General features: G+C 31.4%; 1 protein-coding gene across 1 annotated transcript; it reads right to left on the bottom strand.

Moving 5' to 3' along the window:
- Positions 1–24981: 24981 nt before the first annotated feature.
- LOTGIDRAFT_233189 (hypothetical protein) lies at positions 24982–26810 on the bottom strand. Its single transcript, XM_009058750.1, has 4 exons — positions 26675–26810; positions 26154–26311; positions 25842–26007; positions 24982–25514 (listed from the first exon to the last, which is right to left on the bottom strand). The coding sequence occupies exons 1-4, from the start codon at positions 26774–26776 to the stop codon at positions 25038–25040; spliced, it is 903 nt and encodes a 300-aa protein (XP_009056998.1). The 5' UTR covers positions 26777–26810; the 3' UTR covers positions 24982–25037.

Below are 26810 nucleotides of genomic sequence, written 5' to 3'. Positions count from 1 at the left end.
TGTATAGGATATTCTTACGTCGTTTACTACAAGAACAATTTTTAAACAAACAATTCACTGTGTTCATGGATTTTACTTAGGTCTCATTATTGTTATGTATAGTTAAAATGATAGGAACAATAAATATACAATCCATATTGTTGATGGAATTCATACTTAGGTCTCATTACTGTATGGGATATTCTTACTTAGTTAAAACGATAGGAACAATTTCTAAACATACAATCCACATGAGTAAAAGATATTACAGTTGAAAATATTTAATAGTATCAGAGTCAATACTAAACTCATCATATTATAATCGCGTATCAATGTTAGTACATGATAAATAAATCTCTTTCCAAATTCCGTTTAACAGAAGCAGGCATGGTAGGTCAATGCCAGTTGTTGTTACTTAACAGCTAGTTGTGAATTCAAACCAAAATAAGAAGGCAAAGTCTCTCTTCCCTAAATTAAAATACATTTAATATTTTTGGCATCGACAACTCTATAGTCAATTCTAAATCCAAGTTTACTTGGCACTCAAAGACATAGTTAAAAAAATCATCTATAGCATTTTCAAAAAAAATATATTTTATAGACATGGTTTGTTCCAAGATCAATCCTAAATATCGTCCATGCTTTAAATTCAAAAGGAATAGATAACTTAAGGATCAAATTCCAATTTATACTTCATTTCAAAAGTCACAGACCAAACCAAAAACCATTTTATACTCATCAAGTCCAATTAAGATTTGGTATTCAAGAGGCACATTCAGTTATCTGGATCACAATTATAATTGACATTGCTAATCACTCCTCTCCAAAAAGCGAACCAAATATTAAAACTAAATATTCCTCAGTAACTGCGACCAAATACATAATGAAACATCGACTGTTTAAATGCCCAATTTGATATACCTTATTTGACAAAATAATACACAATAAGAATTTCGGTCCTGTACAAGAACTTTACACAGCAAGTTATATGGAATTGCCAATGTGCTAGTGAAATTTTCGCAACGGAATTCACGTGTGAATTCTATGTAAACTGATAGTTTTGAAATTCATAGCAATAAAATATTTAAAAAAAATTAAAATAACAGGACAAGCAAGCATGAGAATTTTCGTACGTTAAATTAAGTTTATCCATAGTTAAGTTCTAAATCTGACTATTGTTCTGTATAATTTTTGCTTTTCTTTTTCGCAATTAATTTTAACAGGTACGACATTTTCACAGGTATTGTAATAATATTTCACTTGACTTGTTAGGGCAAATCAAATCATTTCAAACTCGTTTCGACACACTTTACTAACCACATAAACTATATCTAGGCTAAAACCGTTAGGCATGGTGCCTTAGGTGTACATATGTACAGATGTCTCTGAGCGTCAGATAAGTAGCCGGGAGAAATCTTATATGTAATCAAACATTTTCCACACATTTTAAAAGTTTATTGCTCAGAGTTAAAAACCAATAAGTATAAGTTCCTATATTATTCATTTTTTACCAATATCACAATTCCTGGTATATTTTTGGAATAACAGGAATCTAGAGAACTGACCTCGGTGGAAGAAACCTATGAAGATACATATAAGAAATGAACTGACCTGATATACGGCTGTTTGGCAGGGTAAATACATTTAGTATTTTTTAACAAAAAATATTACAGTACTTTTCAAATAGTATACACGTCTTAAGTAAACCGTCTTCACTGTGAGGCGTCGCGAAAAATACCCGGGGCGGGAAACTCGTCAAATCATATGTTATATGAGCGTTCGACCCCCGACCGCGTGCATGAAACTGGCTGCAAATAAAGCCCCAATCATAATATCGCCTCAGACCCATCCCGTCTTCAGTATATAGATTAGTTATAGAGAGTTATAACATGAAGAAATCTATTGGCAACTCGCACTGGTTCCTGCCTCTCCATCAAAGACTTTCAATTTCTATACCATATTTATTTTTCATTTCGTTTTTCATCTTTTAAGTGCAATTCAGTAGTCGGAAATTTTGGGTAAAAGGCAGTATGGTACCTTTTATTTCGGCAATGTAGTAAGCCTTTCATATTTTATAATAATATTTGTTCTGCGAGCTATTTAAAACTTTCTTCAAATGGGTAACAAAATAAAGCGAAAGTTTGAAAAGTTTTGCTATAATTTCTAGAATCAGACTGAAAGTTGAGACACCATTATTGGATTTTTAGCCAATAGAAAGATGTCAAGCCTGTGAAATAGAGGTGATACAAACGACCCTTTTAAAATAGTTGAAATTTGACTGTAGGGCTTTAAGAGGAACAAAATATCAGCACTTATACTGTGTAATTGGTTATATTGTTTTTATGATGAATAGAAAGCGAGTATGAATATGAATTGAAACATGTTTTAAGTAAACATTATTGTAATCTATTGAGAAAAACAAGTGATTGAAAATATGGGGAGAAATGCTATAATTTATTATGAAGTGTGTGTATGGAAATTGGGAACAAAAGATATTGTTAGCTATCAGAGTTTAATAACTAAAAATCACTTTTATCATTGTTATATTTTTACTTTCAAAACATCATAACACTCCAGATTTCACTTTTCTGTTAAACGCACGTTTTATAACAGTATTTTACATTCAGCGTGACTTTAATTAACAATTTAACACATTTTTAAGCTCTTCAAAATTTTCTATGAACAAGCAGGTAGAGAATTGTTTCTACCAGTCTACTAATCCATGCTTTGTGAATGGAGAATGAAAGGATGTTTTAAAATGTTACTTAAAGGTAACATGATAATGCAGAGAGAACTAGCTACAACAGAATGCAATTAATGTGATTTGGATATAAAAGCCTCCATGATTTGAAAAACAAACCAATTCTGTAGCCATGAATAAAATTCATAATTTAAAATTAATCATTAGCATTGAAAAAATGGACCAGCTCTATCCATTAATATAATTTTAATTTGCAAAAGAGAACCAGCTCTGTAGCCATGAATATAATTTTGACTTGCAAAAGTGAACCAGCTCTGTAGCCATGAATATAATTTTGATTTGCAAAAGTGAACAAGCTCTGTAGCCATGAATATAATTTTAATTTGCAAAAGTGAACCAGCTCTGTAGCCATGAATATAATTTTGACTTGCAAAAGTTAACAAGCTCTGTAGCCATGAATATAATTTTGTCTTTAAAAATAAAATAATTCTGTTGCCATAAATATAATTTTGATTTGCAAAAGTGAACAAGCTCTGTAGCCATGAATATAATTTTGTCTTTAAAAATAAAATAATTCTGTTGCCATAAATATAATTTTGATTTGCAAAAGTGAACCAGCTCCGTAACCGTGAATATTACTTTGATTTAAAAAATTAACCAGATCTGTATAGCTATGAATCTTACTTTGATTTAAAAAAAATTAACTAGATCTATATAGCCATGAGAGAGTACTTTGATTTGAAATGTAAACCATAAATATAATTTTGATTTGAAAAAATAAACGAGCTCTGTAGCGATAAATATAACTTTGACATTAAAAATGAACCAGCTCTGAAGTCATGAATATAACTTTCATTTAAAAAAATTAACTTTGATTCAAAAAAGTGAACCAGCTCTGTAGCCATGAATATTACTTTTATTTGAAAAGTAAACCAATTCTGTAGCCAGTAATATGATTTGGATTTAAAACAAAATGAACCAGTCAGTTACCTCTGAATACAATTTTGATTTGAAAAATAAACCAGCTCTGAAGCCATGGATATTATTTTGATTTAAAAAATTAATCAGTTCTGCCTACATTATATTTTTGTATTGACAAATGAACCTGCTCTGCAGCCATGAATATGAATTTGATTTGAACAATGAACCGACTCTGGAGCCATGAATATGATTTTGATTTGAAAAATGAACCGGCTCTGGAACCATAAATATAAGTTTGATTTCAAAAATATTTTATATTTGGTAAATGAACCAGTTCTGTCATCCATTCACTAAGTTAATGTGAGAAGTTTCGTTGAAAATCTTAATTTTTTTATTACATTGTCCATGGTAACAATAGAAATATAAGGGTATAATTTAATAGATTTTGATTGGTGGATTAACTAGCAGTTACACTTCCTGTATTTCCTAGCAAATATATTCCATTATCTTGAGGAAATTTCTAAATTATATCATTTAACAAGCTAACCGTTGTTTTCACTTTCCTGATGACATGGGGTTAAAACTTCAATCTAGTACTCGCATAGCTTGGAGGAAATAGTAAATTTGATTGGAATTAAATATTCACGACTCAATTTCGTTTCTAGAGTAGTAATATTACAGGGCTTGATCGCAACTGCTTTTATGACTTTTCTCATTTTCTCGCAGTAACGGATGGCTTTTGACAAGATAATAAGCACACAGGCAGGTGTTTGCTTCTACTTTGTGTCCGTGCTAACTTCATAGCCTACAGACAAAGCTAAAAATCTTGAACGATTCCAATTTGCTCAGTTTCCTTGGACAAAGTGATCTGTCAAAAGTTATTGGTGTGGTGAAAGTGAGCAGGGAGTTTATAGTTATTTAAGTAGTAGTCAATATGCAAGAGGTCTATATTTAAAGTTGGATGGCCTGTAGTGTATTTGATTGTTATGTTATGTAGTTGTAAATGGTCAATCTGATTAGATCATGTGATTTATAGTGGTCAAGTGAAATAATGACCACTTTATCCTATCATTATCTTTAACTTTTCAACTCTCTATAATCTAATCCTATTTCTTATGCCAATTTCAATATCATGCACATTTCACGTGAGCATGATTTACTCTCCTTCTTTCCTCTGGGCTTTTTTCAGGCCCCCGAAATTATGAACGTTGAAGATCCCAACCAAGCCAGTAAAACACGGGAAAAGGATATAACATTGTCACAATGCAAATAATGTCGTGGTTTAAATAAATAAACGAGTGATACCCTAGTATGCAGTGTGTCCTTGTGTTAGCTTGCTGAACTGCAGGACTCTTTCCAATAAATTTGTGATTTTTTATACCTTCTTAGTTTGTGGATGAAGCGTTTACCGTATCAAGATTTACATTTGAAAATGCATACAAATTGTATATACCTTCTTAGTTTGTGGATGAAGCGTTTACCGTATCAAGATTTACATTTGAAAATGCATACAAATTGTATGTATTTGTATTTGAGATAGTGTAGTCTAAGAAACTTAACAATATTGAATAACGTGCTCTGAATTGTAACATTCATTGTCATAAAAAATGTCAAAATTTTCGGGATTGATGGAATAGCATATCATCTCTTTTCAAAAATAGAATATGAACACGCTGCAGCAAAATATTTAGACTTGCGGCGAATATAGCAGGAAGCATTGTAACTGATATTGATATCACAAAGGAGTTTCAAAGGAAATAAAAATCAATATCTACATTCCTTCAGTAATATAGCGTAACAGATTCACATAAAACTTTTAAAACTTTCTGCATATTCTTTATAAATTTGATTTCAAATTTCATAAAGAAAGAAACTAAAGGTTGTGACGGAAGCTTCTATGAAAAAATTAGCCTTGTCGCTATGATATGGGAGAATTGCATACTGCAATTTAGTTCTTTGAAATTCTTCTTGAAAGTCTGTTGAAGATTGTCTATTACTTGTGATGTACTAAATGCACTACACCAAAGTTTTGGTTGAACAAGTACCAGGGTAAAATATTGATAAATTATGGATTTTCACTTGCAGAAAGTGTGTATTTTCTAAGAAAATAATTCGTTTAAAAGAAGCGAAAATTAATTAAAAAGTGCTTAGGGTCTTAAAGGTAAAATAATTGTTGTGCCCAGATCATCTTCCCAAAAACTTTCAAAAGTTATTATGCGAATATTCGGAAAGATGGCACATGTTTCTTTGTACCTTTTGATAAAGCACTTAAATTCGTTTAAACCTGTATTTTTAATCCATTAAGTAATAATTTCAGAAAATTCAAAATCGTTTGACCACCATGTACTTCATACTTGTATCTTCTCAACTTTTGTTGCAAGGAAAAATTATCCCTTTCAGCTATGTTAACGAAAAACAAAAGGTTTATTTGTAAATTTGTGGATTTAGAATATGACATTTAAAATTTTGTATGATTTCCTATGCTTATTTATCAATAGATAACATTGCACTTTCCTTCAAGGTACAGAAAATTTCGATTCCTCAAAGTTCGATATTCTTATTTTAAGTCAAAGTTTGAAAAGTCCATATTGCTGTCTTTTTCTCAATTGGCTGTATTCTTTTCTAATCATTTGTTTTTCATCCTCTATTGTGTTATAACAAATACTGCTCAAAGGAATTTTTGAAATCCGAAATTGGTAAAGTTTAAGTCTAAGTATGAAATTATCAATTTTTGCCATGAGGATATCAGACGTAAGGTTTTGTTATCGATAATTTAAATAATTCATTAATACGAGAAACAGATCCCCGGGTAAAAAAAATATGTTCGAATTATAAATATGTCCGAGAGGAACGTGAATGAAAAAAGTTAAGTTTTTCATTATCTTGTTTATCTCAGATAACAGAACTTCATTGATTTGATAATATTGCTATTCATTGAGTTTTAAAACCATTCGCAATCTCCAACATGCATTCAGTTTTCAATCTTCAAATGATTATCAACCGACCATAGCCTATGTTTTCATGGTAGAAAATACAAAGCAGGGTTTAACATTGTATGGTAGGGTATGGCCATCCTTAATTTGAGTTCATTAAGGCAGAGTAAAACAGAGACTACCAGTAACGCTATGTTCTGGCCATGTGTTAGTAGAAATATGAACAGACATTAGCGGATGATAAACTATCAGAGATTGACAACTATTTCTTCTAATAGTCAACATTGCTTGAACATAATACCAGATTTATCATCTGTCTTAAACAATTTGTTTTTATTCTAATAGATTTATAACAAATTTAAATTTATGTTGAACAAATTTGTTGAAATTCATTTAAGATTGAGAGCTGAAGAATTTGAAGGGAAGAATTTTTAATTCATTTAAGATATAGAGAGGACGAATTTGAAATTCAGTTATTATTGAGAGTTGAAGAATTTGAAATTTATTTAAGATCGTAAGGGAAGAATTTGATATTCATTTAAGATCAGAGAAGAATTTGAAATTCATCAAATGTTGAAGAATTTGAAATTTATTTCAGATCGTAAAAGAAGAATTTCTAATTTATTTAAGATATAGAGAAGAAGAATTTGAAATTCATTTATTATTGAGAGTTGAAGAATTTGAAATTTATTTAAGATCGTAAGGGAAGAATTTTTAATTAATTTAAGATATAGAGAAGAAGAATTTGAAATTCAGTAAGGGAAGAGTTTTTAATTCTTTTAAGATAAATAGAGTGGAAGAATTTGATATTTATCTAAGACCGTAAAGGAAGAATTTGATATTCATTTAAGATCAAAAGGGATGAATTTGAAATTCATTTTGGATAGAGAGAGGAAGAGTTGGAGAGTTTAACTACCAGATAACTATATTTATATTCATGTGTGAACAGGTTTCCATTTAAAATACCATACCACTAAATCCAGATGAAATCTATAACAGAGATGTACGTGCCATATGACAAAACAACATCTTTGGTGGCCGAAGCTATGGTAAAATATATGTGCTTCCTTCACTTGAAGTTTAAGAAAATATCCAGACAAACGGATAAAATTCAGCTTTTAAGACAATTTGTTATTAATTAATTGTCTAAAAAGTGGAATTTAACGAAAGCAAATGCGCTAAATTAGTTTATAATTTCAAAATCATACTAATATGGACAAGTAACAGAATAAAATTTAAAGTATCACGAAAATGAACCACCTCTCGACAGAATAACAGACATAACTTAGTAACAGATCACTTGACAGAGAACCGATATAACTAGATACAAGAAACACTTTGATATAATATAAGAATAACCTGACAGAATTACAGATATAACTAAATTCATGAATAACTTGACAGAATTACAGATATAACTAAATACAAGAAACACTTGACTAAATCACAGATTAACTAAATAGAGAGCCACCTGACAAAAATAACATATATAACCAAATACAAGAACCACCTGACAGAATAACAGATATAACCAAATACTAGAACCACTCGACTAAATAACATGATATTACTAAATACCAGAACCACGCGACTAAATAACAGATATTACTAAATACAAGAACCATTGGATTAAATAACAGATATTACCAAATACTAGAACCACTGGACTAATAACATAATAACAGCTATTTCTAAATACAAGAACCACTGGACTAATAACATAATAACAGCTATTTCTAAATACAAGAACCGCTGGACCCATAACATAATAACAGCTATTTCTAAATACAAGAACTACTGGACTATTAACATAATAACAGCTATTTCTAAATACAAGAACTACTGGACTAATAACATAATAACAGCTATTTCTAAATACAAGAACCGCTGGACCCATAACATAATAACAGCTATTTCTAAATACAAGAACCACTGGACTAATAACATAATAACAGCTATTTCTAAATACAAGAACCACTGGACCCATAACATAATAACAGCTATTTCTAAATACAAGAACCACTGGACTAATAACATAATAACAGCTATTTCTAAATACAAGAACCACTGGACTAATAACATAATAACAGCTATTTCTAAATACAAGAACCACTGGACCCATAACATAATAACAGCTATTTCTAAATACAAGAACCACTGGACTAATAACATAATAACAGCTATTTCTAAATACAAGAACCACTGGACTAATGACATAATAACAGCTATTTCTAAATACAAGAACCACTGGACTAATAACATAATAACAGCTATTTCTAAATACAAGAACCACTGAACTAATAACAGCTATTACTAAATACCAGAACCACTCGACTAAATAACATGATATTACTAAATACCAGAACCATTGGACTAACTCTTGACTACAAAAACCAACTCTACTAAATGACAGATATTACTTAATACGAGAACCAACTCTACTGAATAACAGATATTACTAAATACCAGAACAATTGGACTAACTCTTGACTACAAGAACCAACCCTACTAAATGGCAGATATTACTTAATACGAGAACTAACTCTACTAAACAACAGATATTACTAAATACAAGAACCATTGGACTAAATAACAGATATTACTAAATACAAGAACCACTGGACTAAATAACAGATATTACTAAATACAAGAACCAACTCTACTACATAGCAGCTATTACTAAATACTAGAACCACTGGAGTCAATAACAGATATTACTAAATACAAGAACCCTCTGACTAAATATCATATGACGAACTACATGGACAACTAAACTAAATCTAAATTAATAGGTTACAGTTGATGATATTTTATTCAAAATATAAAAAAAATATTAACATGAAGAATATATTACCAATATGGTATTCGTTTAGAGGTCAATGATTTTTTATTGATATCTCTAAAATTTCATAGACAATAAGCGTCTTTTTCTAATTTGTCCCGTGGCATATTTCTAACCAAACAAACTTCTTGAAAGTTTGGTCTATAACTTCAGGAATTGAGATTTGACAATAACCTCTTAGTGAAGCTAAGCTTATCTATTTTACTGTAGGCCACAAACAATATTAGACGGGAAATTGGTCATTTTCCCTACCGAATGAACGCTAAACAGATTACACTTAATTTTGACAGCAGTTTTGACGCTCTTCTGTGTTAACCACTATGAAGGTGAAAATAACCTTTAGGCAAGAACGATAATCCCGGTTGATATGCCCAGCAAAAATATCTCTTGGAAAACGGAAATTACTAAAATGACACGATGTTACTCGATGTAACTCAGCACCTCGGGCTTTCTGTTTTAAAATGAATTGCAGCAAAGATGAAATAGATCAGGTTTTTTAGTCAAGACAGAATTTAATAGATGCTCAGATTTCCTAATCTTGTAGAAGAGTTAATGAAGTATTTTTTATATGATTGTATACAGATCTGTTCGTGTGAGATACAAGACATCTGAACTCTGTTAAAACAATGTTTAATGGATATTTTAATTAAGTTTAATGTGTATATCGAATGATCATTAAAAGTGATACGGAGAAATGGAATCTTTGACATTCAATAATTGCGCGAAGAGCGAAGTTTTAGAATTATTTTTATAAATTACGGACAGAAAAACTGGTCATTTTTCAAAAGAATTGGAAAAAATATATTCAAATTTGAAATACAAGGAAAGGTCATTATCAAATCATGGTAAAAATAGATAGAGTTTGATATCATATCATATAACGAAACAAAAATTTTCTTTTAATTTTCATGATATCAACAATATATAATGATATACGATACCATTATTATAAAATTACTTGATATCTGTTTTGTTAATAATATTTATAGATATTTTATTATGGGGTGAATGAATGAAAAATATATATATTCCGATTTTCGAGTCATAAAGAATTTAAAAGTGTTCGTTAAATTTTGATTCTATTTGATTGTTTTGAATTTTTTAACAGAAGTGGAACTTGGTTTTTCCTTAGTTTGTAACATTTTTCTGGAAATTACAGCAAAAGAGGGGAAATTAGAATGGCACAGTTGGAAGCTATGATTTACAAGAAAAAGCACCAGTTAACATTTCGGGTGGTAAATTTTAGATATTTACTGTGATATATACACTGTTTTATACCGAGTCTAATAATAAGATATAGTAATCAAACTTAATGAATGGGTGTGAAAATGATCCTAAGGATAACTGGAGATATTCCATGTTTAAAAGTATGATTTTCTATTGGGTGTGGTAAGCCTGAGGGAAACAGGCAGGCGACACAGTGGAACTAAAGCCCATTAACTGAGCATTTAAAGACTGAAGAAGCTTAGTTTCTTGTCAATATGTTGAACACACGTTTACCAGATTGATTAGCCCGGATTGAAATCCCAACAAGAGTCAGCTACCTCGGGCACTGGTCAGTTTTACACTCTAATGACGTCTCGGACACGCGGTTAATTTACTCGCCTTTGTTTCCTCGAATTGCTTATTAATTTACAGAAATAGATCCTATTGGAGAGATTTTCCATGAAATTGAGAACTCGGCTTGAATACGTCTACTGCGATCCATATATATTGAATGTTAACAATATTGTATTGGATGCCTTTACAAATTACAAAATTAGTTATTTAATCATTGGTGAAAATTCATTGAACCAGTATATACGATTAGATATTCAGAAGTCCAATATACAGATTGGAAACAATAAAAAAAAACAGTCCAACATCATGAAATACTTCCTCATACATGATTGATATACTTCATCATATGAATAGTTAAACGTTGCTACCAATTTAGTGCCAAACAGTTATCTTGGATTCTGGGTTTCGGGTCGCAGTTGGTTTGTAAGCCCCTACTTGTTTTTTTTTTATGTTGATATAGAAGTTCCAAAGAATTTTAAAATAAACTTGTTAATTAAGTGGACAGTAGAATAAAACAATATCATATGTGTATTTGTATTCAAGGCAACAGCACCTTTATCGAAACATGTTAATACATAGTCTGAAATTTGTCAACAAAAACAAAATTCCATTTTTGAAAAAATATTTATTGCTAAAATTCAAGAAAACAATTTTTTAATTGTTCAAGGTATTATATTATGAATTTCTCACAGCGATAATTGGGGGATTATCCACGCGTCTATACCTCCACGGTGGAAAGATTGGCTAACAAGCAGCCTGTAGCAATGTAAAGGAAAATGAAAAACGTTTGACTGGTGTATGAATTCTGTCAGATTGTCATCAGAATATTTCCTAATTCATTTCATATTTCTTAAGGCCTATCTATTTTAGTATTGTAGTTGATTTACGTGGAGAAAGTGTAATTGACACCTCCCCACTGGCAAAATGTCTTCATATTATCTCTTGTTCCTACTTAATTGGGCGTGCTTCAGGACAATTTCTTCTACAAGACGCAAGTTTTTCCTTTAATTAAGATATTACTGGACTCTATAATTAATAGAATTAGACATAGTGCGTATCTCAGTCGTTTGCCTTGTACGGAAATCTGTTAGATAGCCTGTGGATCTGTAGAAGAAAGTATTTGATAAGCTTATTGAAACCACAAAAGAAACCCCATTGTTTTTGAGCTCCCAATTAAAACTGGCCTTTTATAGTTCTTATTTGTTTAGATTCTTCCTGCTCTAGGGAATCTTCCTCTCTGAAATAGATCACACATACGGTACGAAGCTTGCGTCGTCACATAATCAAAGCAGATCGCCTGGAAACATTGGTCTGTTATTTTTACCAAATGAAATCTAGCCATGGTTGAGCCTACAGAAAGAGAACAGTTGACATAATATAGGCTATATACATTTCTTTTAATAATAATCATGTCTACTGCGAATATAATATTCAGCCTTGATTCAGAAATATCTTTTACAAACCTTATGGCGAATAACAAAATAATGTTGAAACTCTACTTGACTTGAAGTTAAAGATCAAACGCATGCTTTGAAGCATTTTTCATGACATTAGAGCAATTCAAATAAGCATAAGATATACATTTGTATTACGTAAATACATACAGAGAAAAATATATTAATTCATAATATAATGTATTAATTATAGATAAATGAACATGAGCCGTTTCCTTTAAGCAACGACGAGTTGAATGAAAATTGTTAAAAATTTATAATGATAATGATAGTGAAGAAACAAAAATGATGATGGAGTTTAATTTTTGAACATATTTAAATAGTGTATGTATACATGAATGTACAAAGCATGTTAATTATATATATAGATATAACAGACTTGATGATAATGAAAAATAATGATGATGGAAAAGATAATGAAATTCACATTACTGTAGAATGTAATGATATTATCAATAATGAATAATAATGATAATATTGTGAAAAATCGAAATCAACATGAATCTAAAGATATGCTTATAAATATCATTAAAAACAAAATACAATAATTTAAATATATATTACTTTGTGGAATTACCCTGGTCCTACATGAAGTTTTTTTTTACTTGGTAAATAAAATTTTAAAAAAACTATATCAAAGAAAGCGATTGTTTATCCACAATTTCCATTCTTGGTGCAAGACTTGAAACTGTCAATATGCCAAAACCTTGTCTGTGTCCCTGTTTGATCAAGAGCAAGACCAGAAGAATGGAAAACGTGTAAAGATGATATTTATGTTTCTTATCAAGAGTAGAAAATGAAGATATTACTCTCAATGCCTGGGGATGGCCTCATTTACAGCTTGAATATTTACTTATTAATCTATTAAGAAATGTAAATGTTAGTTATGGCACGATTGATGAGTTGAAACAAGAAATTTTCTCGTTTCTCATCAATTCTATAGGAAATTCTTTACTTTCAACGAACTGACAGATTTCTGGAGTCGAACTTGTTACCGCTGGCTACCGACATTTTTGGTCGAAGGTGATAAAGAGAGGGAAAGATATGGGCTTTTAGAGTCAGTTATTACACGACTTGAGGCGAACAAACAGGCAACTCTTCTCCCCAACTGGTGTTAACATTTCTTAGCCTGTAGCAATATGGGGCATATAGCGTAGAAAATTTTATCTTGGTTTCCAGATCGCTTAGATCAAACAGAGAATAATTAAAGTATATCACCACAGGCCACACATAGATAATGTTTCTTTCGTCTCAATAACTTTCATATTGAACATTTTACAACTAACTACATCAGGACTTAGTACAACTTCTCATTATTTCATTACCAGATTTTATTCACTGTTTTTCTTCAACTTAATTTATAAACACATCACTGTTTTCTTCGATCTGAAACATCAATAAATGACAAAATTTGAGAAAAGAGAGATCATAACATAATTTCCTTGATCTGAGAAAATTGCAGATAACTCTAGATTTGGGATAATTTAAGGATTATTTTCAAACCGTTTCACTGCCACTATAACGGGTAACATATAACATAGTTGGATTGCTTTTCGGAAAGTTTTTGGACGAAACAGATCTAAGTAACATGTCTGAAACCAGTGCAATATGATTAAACTAAGCCTTCAGATTGAAATGTTACTTTTTTGCGGGGAGCTTATACTCGTAATAGAAGGTTCAACATTATTTTTTGGATTAAAAACCATTTAATTAGTATTAGTGTGGAAAAAGTATCAAAAAGCAGAATTCGTTAGTATCGGAAATGTGTATCGGGTTCACTGATAGCATGAATTTGCACCATTCCAATTTTCAATCAGATGTCTGATGGTTCTTGCAATTCCACTAAAACTACATTTTTCATTACGCCACTAATCGCATAATATGTTGTATCACATAAGACCCTTCGCGATTAGTGACCTCATAAAACATTTAGATTAGTGGAATTGCAGGAACCTCAGACGTCTGATTAAAAATTTATGCTATCAGCGTCCCCAATACACATGATTTTTTTTAGAAAACCTCTTTACAATCCCTTTAAGTTACTAGCCGTATACCGTACTACTAAGATTCGAAAGGTCTATTATCTGGAATTGAAGCAAGACTAATGTAGCTAAATTAGAAAACTGTTATGACACTTGGAACACCTAGTATCAGATGTTAAATTTGAACACTTGTACAAATTAAAGACAATATTTACAACCATAATAATGAACAATGTCCTAATGTAAGACTACCCCCTTCTTATACCAGATTATATCAGCTGATCAATGGTGTAATGGAGTTTAGAAAACAATATTACAGTTACACCAGTTGTTTAGAGCAGGTTAAAATTGCAGCATAAATACGACTGATAATGATTTTGGCAAACAAACAAACTAGCGAGATTGCAAGGAGAACTGTTGCTCGGGTATGGATATGCCAATACGCTGCTGCAAACACAGACGCATTAAGACAATACGAAGGACCTCAAAGTAAAGGCGGTGCCTTGTGTTCTGCAACAATGCCACTCTATGAAGCCAAAACATTGTTTGACATAAAAATGACTTTCGACTATTGTATACTGATACTGAATATTGTATACTATAAATGAAATAAGAGCAAGATCACTTTCGGTTGAAACAGTTGGTAGCATAGTGGTATTTTGGTTTGTTAAGGTCTTATATAATTTGACATAAATAGAATTTGGTAATCTTTTTCTGCAAGTTACTAAATTACAAAAGACACCAATGATCTGACAAAATCCTTCTTTAAGGGTCGATAGTAATCCTAATTTCCGCTAATCGATCAGCCATACTGTTTAAAAGTAGGCATTTCGAATACATCTTGGCTTTATCCAAACTTTATTACATGCAGCATCAGTGCGTATAAGTCACTGACAAAAAAAGGCAAAAGGTGTAACCAAAGATAATGGTATGGATGATATAAATAGATGATAAATTGTGATATTATTTTATCTGATCAAAACAAAAAAATCCAGCAGATGTCGACACAAGTCAAGAATAATTTTCATCAATTTAATTTTCACTAGAAGCAGGTAAAAAATTGACAGTGATAGTAAATTAGCACAATACATAGAATGTAGTTAGTTTATAGCGTGAAACGTCATCTATTTTACCAGACACGTGCAAAGCTGCGTACTTTCTGTATTTTTTTTTCAGCCTCTTATCTCTAGCAGACGACTTGAAAATCAGCGTTTATAATTTCACGAGCTCAGCACTGTCAACACACGCTTACTTTTAGCCCAGTACAGACATCACACGCTAACTCCGACTCCGACACTGGTACGATCTCGAATTCCAACTCCGATGACAGGCGATTAGAGATCATTTAGAAGATATAATTTATATGATGTGACAGAATCATCTCAATTCAAACAAATATTCTGACAAATTGGAGTGAATATACTTGTGATGTTAACAATAGATAGGAGATTTTAAACCAATTAGTAGAATCAAATATTGTTCAGATCGGATTGCTCTGTTGACTATTTCTGATATTTTGGAACCATCTTTTCGGATAACAATTTCGTGTAAAATCTAATTCAAAATTATTATCCATTCATTTATTTCAGCAAAATAATGCTTCTATTAATTTTATTTTTAAATGATAATATTTTATGTGTATTTTTATGATATTTCAAATACAATTGCATATATTATCATTATTACGATTGCACTAAAAATGTATATTACGATTTTATAAATATATACTACGATTTTATAAATATATATTACGATTTTATAAATGTATATTACGATTTTATAAATATATATTACGATTTTATAAATGTATATTACGATTTTATAAATATGTATTATGATTACACATATATATATTACGATTGTAAAAATATATATTACGATTGTATAAATATGTATTATAGTTGCATAAAACATTACGATTATACCAATACGTATTATGATTTTTATTTCTATTACAAGTGTATGAATATACAGGCTTGTACAAATATATATCAGGATTGCACAAAAAATATGTTATGATTATATAAATATATTTTAAGGTTGTAAAAATATATATAACGATTGTATAAATGTATATTACGATTGTATAAATATGTTACGATTGCATAAATATATATTACGATTGTCCAAATATATATTACGATTGTCCAAATATATATTACGATTGTACAAAATAAATAACTATGGCACAAATATATATTAAGTTTGTATCAATATATATTACCATTGTACAAATATATATTACGATTATACAAATATATATCATGATATTACAAAAATATATTACGATTGTACAAATATATATTAAGCTTGTACAAATATATATTACGATTGTACAAATATATATTACTATTGTACAAAAAAGTATTACGATTGTACAAATATATATTAAGCTTGTACAAATATATATTACGATTGTACAAATATATATTACGATTGTTCAAATATATATTACGATTGTACAAATATATATTACGATTGTACAAATATATATTAAGCTTGTACAAATATATATTACGATTGTACAAATATATATTACGATTGTACAAATATATATTACGATTGTACAAATATATATTACGATTGTACAAATATATATTACGATTGTACAAATATATATTACGATTGTACAAATATATATTACGATTGTACAAATATATATTAAGCTTGTACAAATATATATTACGATTGTACAAATATATATTACGATTGTACAAATATATATTAAGCTTGTACAAATATATATTACGATTGTAAAAATATATATTACTATTGTACAAAAAGGCATTACGATTACACATATAAATTGTACGATTGTACAAAATAAGAATTCGATTGTACAAAAATATTTTCGTTTGTGACAAATTATTCTTATGTAATATTCTATATATTTATTACACTTATATATTAATGCAATCGTAAAAGTATATATTACCCACTGCACAATTTCGATTCCCAAAAAAACTATATAATGATCGCGCAATAGAACATTTCGTCTGAAAAAGACGCATAAAGCTATAGGCGTTTTATATTGTCGGATATATATATTATTATCAATATGTATATTATCATCATTAATATTATTATCATTATTATTATTATTATTCAGGACCATTTCAGTGATAAACAAATGCTTCTAGATGACAAGCATTCTTCTTTTTGACTATTGTATATGACAATCCTAATTACCTCTATACCAACATTTAATACACAAATCTTCACCATATTTCTCACTTAATGAGACAGAATTCTATAATGCCCGATTTCACATTTCACGATTTCATTATAGCGATCACGCGCGTATGCGCGACCTTTACTCCTGCGATGATGTGATCGGGAGAAAAGATGGTTGTCGTAAATTGGCGAAGTTGGCTAATCTGAAACTTTCACAGCATCGACAACAAATCGTGTTTTCTACTTCACTGCTTATATTATTCATTTCAGGCGCCAATATTTTCTTCTTTGTGTTTTCTCGTGGTTTTGTGGTTATTTCTCTTTTAATTATTTCTCACGACAAATTTTAAATGGAACATCTTGTAGGCTTTATGTTGTTATAAGTCTCATAACCGAAGGCCATCATATTCCAATCTTACACTATTGTTCTATACAAGATGCTTTTAATGTTTCGGGTATTCAATAGAGCCTTTTTTTTAAGAAAAGTAAAAAAAAAGTAAAAATAACCCTTCAGCAGTATCTCCAACGTTGAATACTCAGTACTCAAGATATAGTATTATAATATATAGGATCGCTTATCATTAGCATGATTGCGTTCAGGGAGAGACGGGTGCTCCAAAATGTTTCTGCTCCTGGTCGCCAACATAGCGGTTTCGGTATCGGTCGATATACAGTAGTACATTCGACTTTTCCACCGGCTTTCTCCTTCAGCAATATCAATACAAATGCAACATTTGGTCGTTCCGATAGAACATGACTAAGACTGTACATGTTAAAAATCCCTTAGAAATGCTTCTGACTATCTGGAAAATTTCTCCCACTATTCAAGAAGTAGCGTGATTTTTGATAAGTTACTTTTAGCAAATTTCAGGACCTAAGGCAGATATTTGACTTTTGTGAATCTCGTCCTGTTTCACTCAGCAAGTTTCCATGACAAGGATGGATCCGGATGAATCCTCACATTAACACATCTACAAAATACCTGTGCATGCTTCTACTACAAGATTCTGTTGTTATACCGTCGAAATCATCCATAATTTCGGCTCTAGTACTCTAGGTGGAAACAGCGAGGCGGGTAAGTCACGCCATCAAGTTTACCAAAAACCTCGTCGAGGAAACTTTGTTTAGATAAGTATTTTAATTGATAGGCTACAGACAAAATTTTTGAAAAATTCATAGAAAAGGAATTTTGACAATTATTTCAAGCTATTGAATTAGCATTGATCGTATCAAACACATGCAATTTTATTTTTGAGCAAATCAACTGATACTATTGTTTCATTAAATAAATAAATAATGATAAATTGTTTTTGCCTAAAATACCCCTTTTTATAAATTAAAGCAATCATTTTATTATTGATATAATCATTCTAGCCTAGAATGATGAAAATGATAAAAGACTAAATGACGCCAGGGTGTAACAAGTAATGAGTAATTTGTAGTTTATGACAAACCCAATCATCTTTCTCCTGGGGACAAATAAACAATCTGAAAAACGATTAGGAAATATCAAATCTATTGGCGGGTAATATTAATTTTCATATAAAGTCATATCATAAACAAAGAAAAATTCTCAAAAACTAATAATAATATTAAACCGACATGAATGATACACATCAAAGATTTTTCCAGCTTTATGATTGATCATTATTGAATGGAATATAATATAGCCTATAGGAATCGTTATCTGATTCTAATGTCTATTATCCAGAAAGCGGTGTAAGTAATCAAATTCAGGCCTACGGCGTCATTGTCTACACTCCATCACATCAAAAAGATTTGTAGGGTCAAATTGGTTGTCGTTCGCCTACTAATATCGTACCATCATGTTGCCAGTCATCTCGGCGCAATGTTGTCAAACTCGACAGCAGCAGTACATGTGGTTACAGCCTGAAGGGGTGGAATGGAAGGACTCTTCTCTACCTGATCAGACGGCAAATTTATTAACTCACATCATTCAGTTTTTCCTCACATGTAAATGAAGAATTATAAATAAAAGCTATGGGCAATTCTTGAAGCGCCTACGATAAAAGTATGGGTAATATCATTAGACTGCTAATATAGTTACTTCATCAGCTCCTTGGTCGCCATCTTCAGCCTTCTACATTCCCTCTTTACCTTTAGCCATCGGCAGTCTACAAACAAATTGGAACAACTAATCTTTTCCAGTACCCACTTATTCTTTTAATCAAGCTTAATAAGTTGAAATTAGATTTGCCTTAAAGAAGTTGTTAGGGTTTTATTAAATGTTGAGAGGTATAAAATGTAATAGTTATACTGGTAGCTTTGTTCATATCTTATCTTTTCTCGTCTTTGTTCTTGGCTTGGATTTTTCTCGATCTGTGTGTCTTGCCTTTAGTTTTTGAGGAACATAACACGAAATTCAACCCGACGACACGAAACGTGTGAATAATTGAGCTATAATTCACCTACTATTGGTTCTTTTACGCTAGACATTCTATGCCATTTTCGAAAACTTTCGGTACCCTTTTAACCAGATTGTATGACACTACAATGCCATCCATGATCTGAGGAAATTGATCAGCACTCTGAGTTGCAGGCCACTTAAATATTCAGCCAATCAAAAGCTTTGTGAAATTCTTGTGATGAATTATGTAATATAATTGTTTCACATTACCATTCCACTGTTATAGGTGTTGTTGATTATAGTTACCATGAATTATGACAGAATCGGACAAAAATTCGACAAAAAACATTAGAAGACAACCTTTTCAGTGCAGTAACCACCATTAAAAAAACAAGAAATGAAGCATCTGACTTTAAGTTAGATTGAGAACCGGATGAGACTATACCAGGATATATGTCCATTTACCAAAGGTTACGGTCAAAACAGACCAATGGTAAAATCCCTTGTTGTTTTGAAAATAACCCTTTACAAATTTCCGTCTGAAGCTTCACAATCTCTTTGGATCTGGTTTAATTAGCAATGTGCAAGAAATGTGTGATTATGTCTCAGAGAATGTTAATGGTACAAGAGTTACCACATTTGAAATATTTCTTATTATTTGAAATTTGTTCGAATGACCCAAACATGATACTAACTACTTAGCTGACCACTTGAATAACTAAATACTGGACACTACTTTGATCTTAATCGACCATATGACGAGCGAGTTTCATGTCCCGTGGGAGAGAGAGGGCATCGTGTCATTGTTTTTAATCTTGTAATAATTTGCCAGATACCCCATAGGGATCACTTTTCAAATTTAAGCTAATAAACGCATTGGTTTTGGTGATGTTACGACATTTCATACAATATAATGGGGGTTACCGCTACCATTTTGAATAAGGGACATTTGCTCGTGTACTGAAAGTCCTTTTTCAGAAAATTCCAGAACTAGATGTCCTCAATAAGAAATGACTTCGGAAATATACAAATTAGATGAGCTCTTATCAATTTGACCCCAATATCGAATTTCGGAAAAAGATTCTTCAGATAAACTCCAAAAATTCTAAGCAAGGATATCTCCAAATCATATTTTGGTGTGTAAAGAACTCAAACGACTTTGAACTACTAAATAACGAACACTTTGAATGGTTACATGATCGGAGTACTTGCTGTGATCAGCATTAAGAAACTCGACAACATATGCACGAGTTTCACGGAGCTTGTGTTTATATAAAAAAAAAAGGGCAAAAATAAAATATTTTAAATAGTAAACATTTTCTGTGATATATTAAAAATCAGGACCGTGGATACATTTCACTTATATTACACATTAATACAGTAAAAAAAATGTGTTTTTAGAGGCAGAAGTTGTTACATCTGTCGAATGCTACCCAATGATACGCTGTCTAATCTTACTACCTCTTCACAGCTCTTCTAAACCATATCATTGTTTGTCACTATTTTATCTCTTTATCTCGTCTAATCTCGTCAGATCTCGACTTTCCAATGATATTGTATTAGATTGTAATGGGGTAATTTGTCGTCGATTACAGCATGTATACCCACTAATTTACTTGTTATTTGTGTGACAACCTCTATTTAACTATTTTGTTCTTCACTCTGGTTCATACTGTCACTCTTTACAATACATACTCCATATATCTTTCTTACCCCCCTCTCGCTTATATCAAACATCAAAGCTGATTCTCGCCGCTTGCGTCCTTAATTAGAATCCAGATAAGTCACCGGCTTGTAGAAATCTCTGCTTGCTGCAATGTTGAATAAAGAAGAGTAAGTGAGGAGTGGGATCAGGGGTCTAATTATTAAAGCGTGGAATGTTAAAGAGATAAAGATCATGTTTATATCAGATTTAAATACAAAACGTTTATTGAGGTCAGGTTCATCCAATGATTTTGTTATCGGGCACATATTTTCTGGTTTCTTGTTCACTTTGAATCTAATTTGGTAATTGGAAAAATAGATTGCTTCCCTGAAACAATTCTGATAACCGACTAATTCCATCAGTGCGAATAAACTCTATACACCATTGCCTCTTCGGATATATCACTTGCCCCTACGAACAATCACATCTGACCTTTTTTTTTAATCTTTTCGGAAAATGTTTTTCGTCTTTCTGAACGTGATATACTAATGAAGACGAGTAACGCCAAGAAGTGCAATGAAGAAGTACAGGGCTGCGACATTAGCCTTCGATTTCCAACTGTCTTTTATCGATCATTAACCTTGCATCGCCTCGGTTTATTGTCCCATCCGAAAGACTAGACGCCTTTTTCATCACTGACAGGGAAACCTATAGTTGAGGGTATACTTCGACCTATTCCGGTGATTGAACCCTGGACAATCGATAGGTGGAAATAGAACATACAAAAATTCTGGAACTATGCCCCTGTCTAAAAAAAAGGTGCTGAATATAGGCGTAAAAAAACATTTCATGTTTTATTCCAGGAAAAATATCAGAATCTAAGGTTTACAGATATATATGAGCGGAAGTATTTTATTTTATCTGACCACCCAAACTCTACCGACTATATGACGCTCCATTATCTTAACAAAATCTAAAGATCTAAGAATCAACTATCAAAGTAAAATATTGCGCTGAAAGTGGTGAGACGGGCCCGAGGCCGCATTTTAACTAATATAAATATCGCTCTTACAGTATCGGCCCTCATCTTCCGCCTATAAAGTAACCTTGTTAAGAAAATATGATATACAGCCTATGTTTTGATTAAAAATCTACTCCGACATCCAACACTTTGTTGTAACAAAACCTGAATTTTAAGGCGTCAGACGTTTTCTGTGGTTGTCTGCAGCATCAAAGTCAAATAACAGACAAAATTTCATTAGATTTAATTTGATTTCATATCTACAGGGAAAATAAACAATATGTTATAAGAATTACTTAGCAATTTCCTGAAGAATTGGAACGAATAAAACTAACTCAAGATGTTTATTAAAATTATTTGAGAATCACCTTTTCCAACAGTGAAGAAACATATTTGGCAAATCATGTTCGAGAGTTGAAGGAACACTAAATGACGGCATTTGGACTTACAAAATCTTATCAACAAAGATTTTAGCGAAGCAGTTACGCAGTTTCTTATGATTTTTGGACTAAGTATTGAAGAACCGAATGACCGATTCCAAATTTGCTTTCGTTAAAGAATACTAAAAATATATATCTGAAATTGAATTATACACCGAAAATGGGAGGATTTCTCCCTTCTCAATTTGTGTACTTGAGTGATACTTCTTGTTAATATTTTGGGAAAATAGGCCAATAAATGAAATCAGATGACGACTATCGATCTAAACTTATCTAACACTATCTGAATATATTATATGAAATCAAAGTTATGCTTTTTATCATTAATATGAGTGACTTGAAACAATTCATAGATTTTATTATCTATCATTTGCCTTCCAGTTAAATCAACCTTTTTTACATAAACAGTCATAATATAACAGTATATCTTTTATATCTTTTATCAAGTCTTCAAATCTAAACTACAGGCCCGGAGCAAAGCTATAATCAGTTCTTTTACCTTCTGGCCAAGACGCCGAATATTTATTTACTCTCTATTTTACATATTTTCAAGATGGTAACATTGTTCTCTTATGTTCGAGAATATTTGTGGTTTTAAATTCGCGAATGACTCCGAAATGAAAGTTCTGACATATTTCTTCTTAAGATACACATAAATGTATGTTATAAAATCAACTAAAATTAACCGGAAGTAAAATAAGGCGCGAAAATTGGGATTACTAATATTATTAATTATCAAATTCCATACAACGGAACGAAACTATGCAACTTGTAGGAATATTTAGAGTAGTTTCGAAAATAATTCTTCAATTGCAGGAAAATCAAATTCATAAACGCATGAAGATGTAGCAAGTGAACGGGGCCATATGAAAAGTTGCAGTCGCCATTGCCTCGGCCAATCACAGGTGTATTAAAGTGGACCTTACATTTTCTATTTGCACTATTCAGATTCATGTCTGCGGTTCTAGTTAAGCTATGACAATATCGCGAATTTAATTCGTCTTGAATACCAATATTAATCAGTGGTTGAAAAAATAAAATTATTAAATTAAATTATATTATCCTTCCCAGCAGAAACTTGATCTTATCGATCTGGGCTCTGGTAATTTGCATGCTAATTGTCAATTTTATGACATTTCGCGACGGATCTGATGAGATGCTTTGAATCACGAGTCGCTCTGGATCCACTTTATAGGTATGGTAGTTTATGCTTTACGAAATTCTACAGTTCTTACAACCATAACTGAAAACGTTTTGAATAAATTCGCAGATTATGGAGAAAATATCTAAATCCACAAAATATAATTCCAGGTGTCCCTAATTAAATATGTCCTTTTCTTTAATCGTCTAAATTTAATTACCTACAACCTAGAAAACATAGTACAACAATAGACTTACAGCAAAAACTGAAGGATTGCCATTGTAGTTTTCATACAAAAGACATTAGTCGCTCGACTTCTTGTATTCTTGTTTCAAGTCTATAGAATATCACGATGTATTTTGGAAGTTTTACACTAGGTTACACACTCAAAAATCATCTTCCACTTGGTTGATTATTGAGTGCTTATATTTAAGAATAGAATTTTGAGTGTCAATAATAGTATTTTTAATTGGGGGTGAGGGTTGTTCTAGTTGGATTTTGGTTTTTATTTCTAACACGGATTTTTTTCAAGATATCCAGGGTTCAGAGTGCTAAAGCTATTTCTTGTTCAGAGTACTAAAGCTATTTCTAATGTCTTTTCTATACAAGGCAGAGTCTCAAGAAAAGACGAGTCTCCTGACACATAAGGATTTGAGAGCCAAATTTCGATGGTGAGCTATGAACACTTAAGTTTATGAAACAAGGATCGCTCCAACTATTGACATAAATATGAATACAATTTTTTTTTTATGGAAAATGAATAGAATTTTACGTTCTACTTTCCTGGCAAATAGATCAAAATAAAATTAAGGAAAATAACTAGTAATAATTTCAATTTATTTTTATATAAACTACAAGTTAAAAGATTTATTGCAATCAGGCAGATTCTTCAAGAAGTTTATAATATTGTTCATGAATAGTCTCTTTAGGTTTTAATATACATCTATCTTTAAGATTCACTACCCAGCCTGCCCTCAGTCCATAGAAAATCTGCTCTGGATCCTTTCTCATCAACAGCATCTCTTTCTCTTCTTCTGATTCAAAATCTTTCAACATATAGCCATATCTCTGAGCTAATATAAGACGATGTTCCAAAACTTGTTCTGGCTTAGCTAGATATCCTCTATTCTCAGCCTTACAGTAGTAGTCTAGGTCATCTTTCGGAGGTACTTTACACACTGGTATTGGGGTACCTCGAGCAAAGAATTTAGCTGGATTACAAACAGCATGTAGACTGGTAGGATCATAATATCTAGTACTGATAATTCCTCCACATTTTTCTATTGCAGCAATACTTACTTCGTCAGCTTTCTGTACCTCTAAATTGATCTTGGCATCAAAATGTTCTGCACCCTACAAATAAAGAATTTTGAATGATGCGTTTGTCTTCATTGCACTCAAATAACAGGGTAGATAACTAGTTCTAATTTTGGCTTCAGACAACAATAATCTCGTACAAGAGATGTCTTCACTGCACTCAAATAACAGAGTAGATAACAACTTCTAATTTTGACTTCAGACAACAATAATCTAGTATAAGGGTTGTCTTCACTGCACTCGAATAACAGGGTAGATAACTAGTTCTAATTTGACTTCAGACAACAATAATTTAATTTAAAAGGAGACAGGTACATAAGCAAATATTAGTGTATAGAGGGTTGAAATTGTAAGAAATCATACCTCATCAGTTAAATGGACTCCAAACTGTTTCCTTTCCCAATCTACTAGTAATAACTTAGTATTACATAATGATGATAAATCTATAGGATGATTTATATCTACTCTATGAAGATCTATCATACGTTGTAGTTGTAATAATGATAATGGCACATATTCTTTTCTCAATCTGAAATGAGACAATATTCAGTGTTCGGATGTACAAAATTTGGTAACTCAATCCCTCTGTGTGAAAACCTTCAGATTTTCACAAAGGAAAAGTAAGCGACAGCTAAGGTTACTCGTAAAAAGCAACAAAATAAATTTAGAATATACTCATGATTTCTGTAGTAGGGTTCTTTAGGTATCTGAAGATAAAAAGGTGTATTTCCGCCCTCAAAACCAAGTCTAGGCAATGTCATTCTCTGGCCTTGACCTTTATGCCCTTTGCCATGAGTTTTTCCACTCTTTCTGTCTCTTCGTCTATTTTTAGGCTGAAAGTAAACAAAAAAAAAAAGAAATCATTTAATGCTAGATGAGACAATTAAGACACTCTCTTTCTAAACTTTTTCAGCATCAGCCATCTCTTGTTTAAATAGAAAACAAAGGCCTTGACACAGACAACTTTTACACTTACTTAAGTCTTAAGAAATTGATATCAGAACTTTATGCCAATGCTATATCAGATGCTGGGGATTGAGCCCTATGTAGGACTATTATCTATAAGTATAGGCTAATCAATGCCAAATTCGATCCTGTAAACTACGTACGTGATTTTGTGATCGAACTGTTGTTTATAAGCTTAGCGTACCGACGCAGCAAGTAAGCCAAGTAAATAGTCAATAAAAGTAAATTACCTTTTTTACATCTTCTGACAGACGCTTCAGATTACCCAAAGTTAATCGTGGTAGTATTTTTACTAAATTTAAAGCTCTATCCCTGATTCCATTCGAAGACATGTTTAATGTTGTACTCTTTCATACTTCTTTTGTG

The sequence above is a fragment of the Lottia gigantea genome (genome assembly GCF_000327385.1).
Source record: "Lottia gigantea unplaced genomic scaffold LOTGIsca_35, whole genome shotgun sequence".
Taxonomy (NCBI): Eukaryota; Metazoa; Mollusca; class Gastropoda; family Lottiidae; genus Lottia; species Lottia gigantea.
Note: the sequence above shows the minus strand (reverse complement) of the source record. Positions and strands in the feature narration are given on the sequence as shown.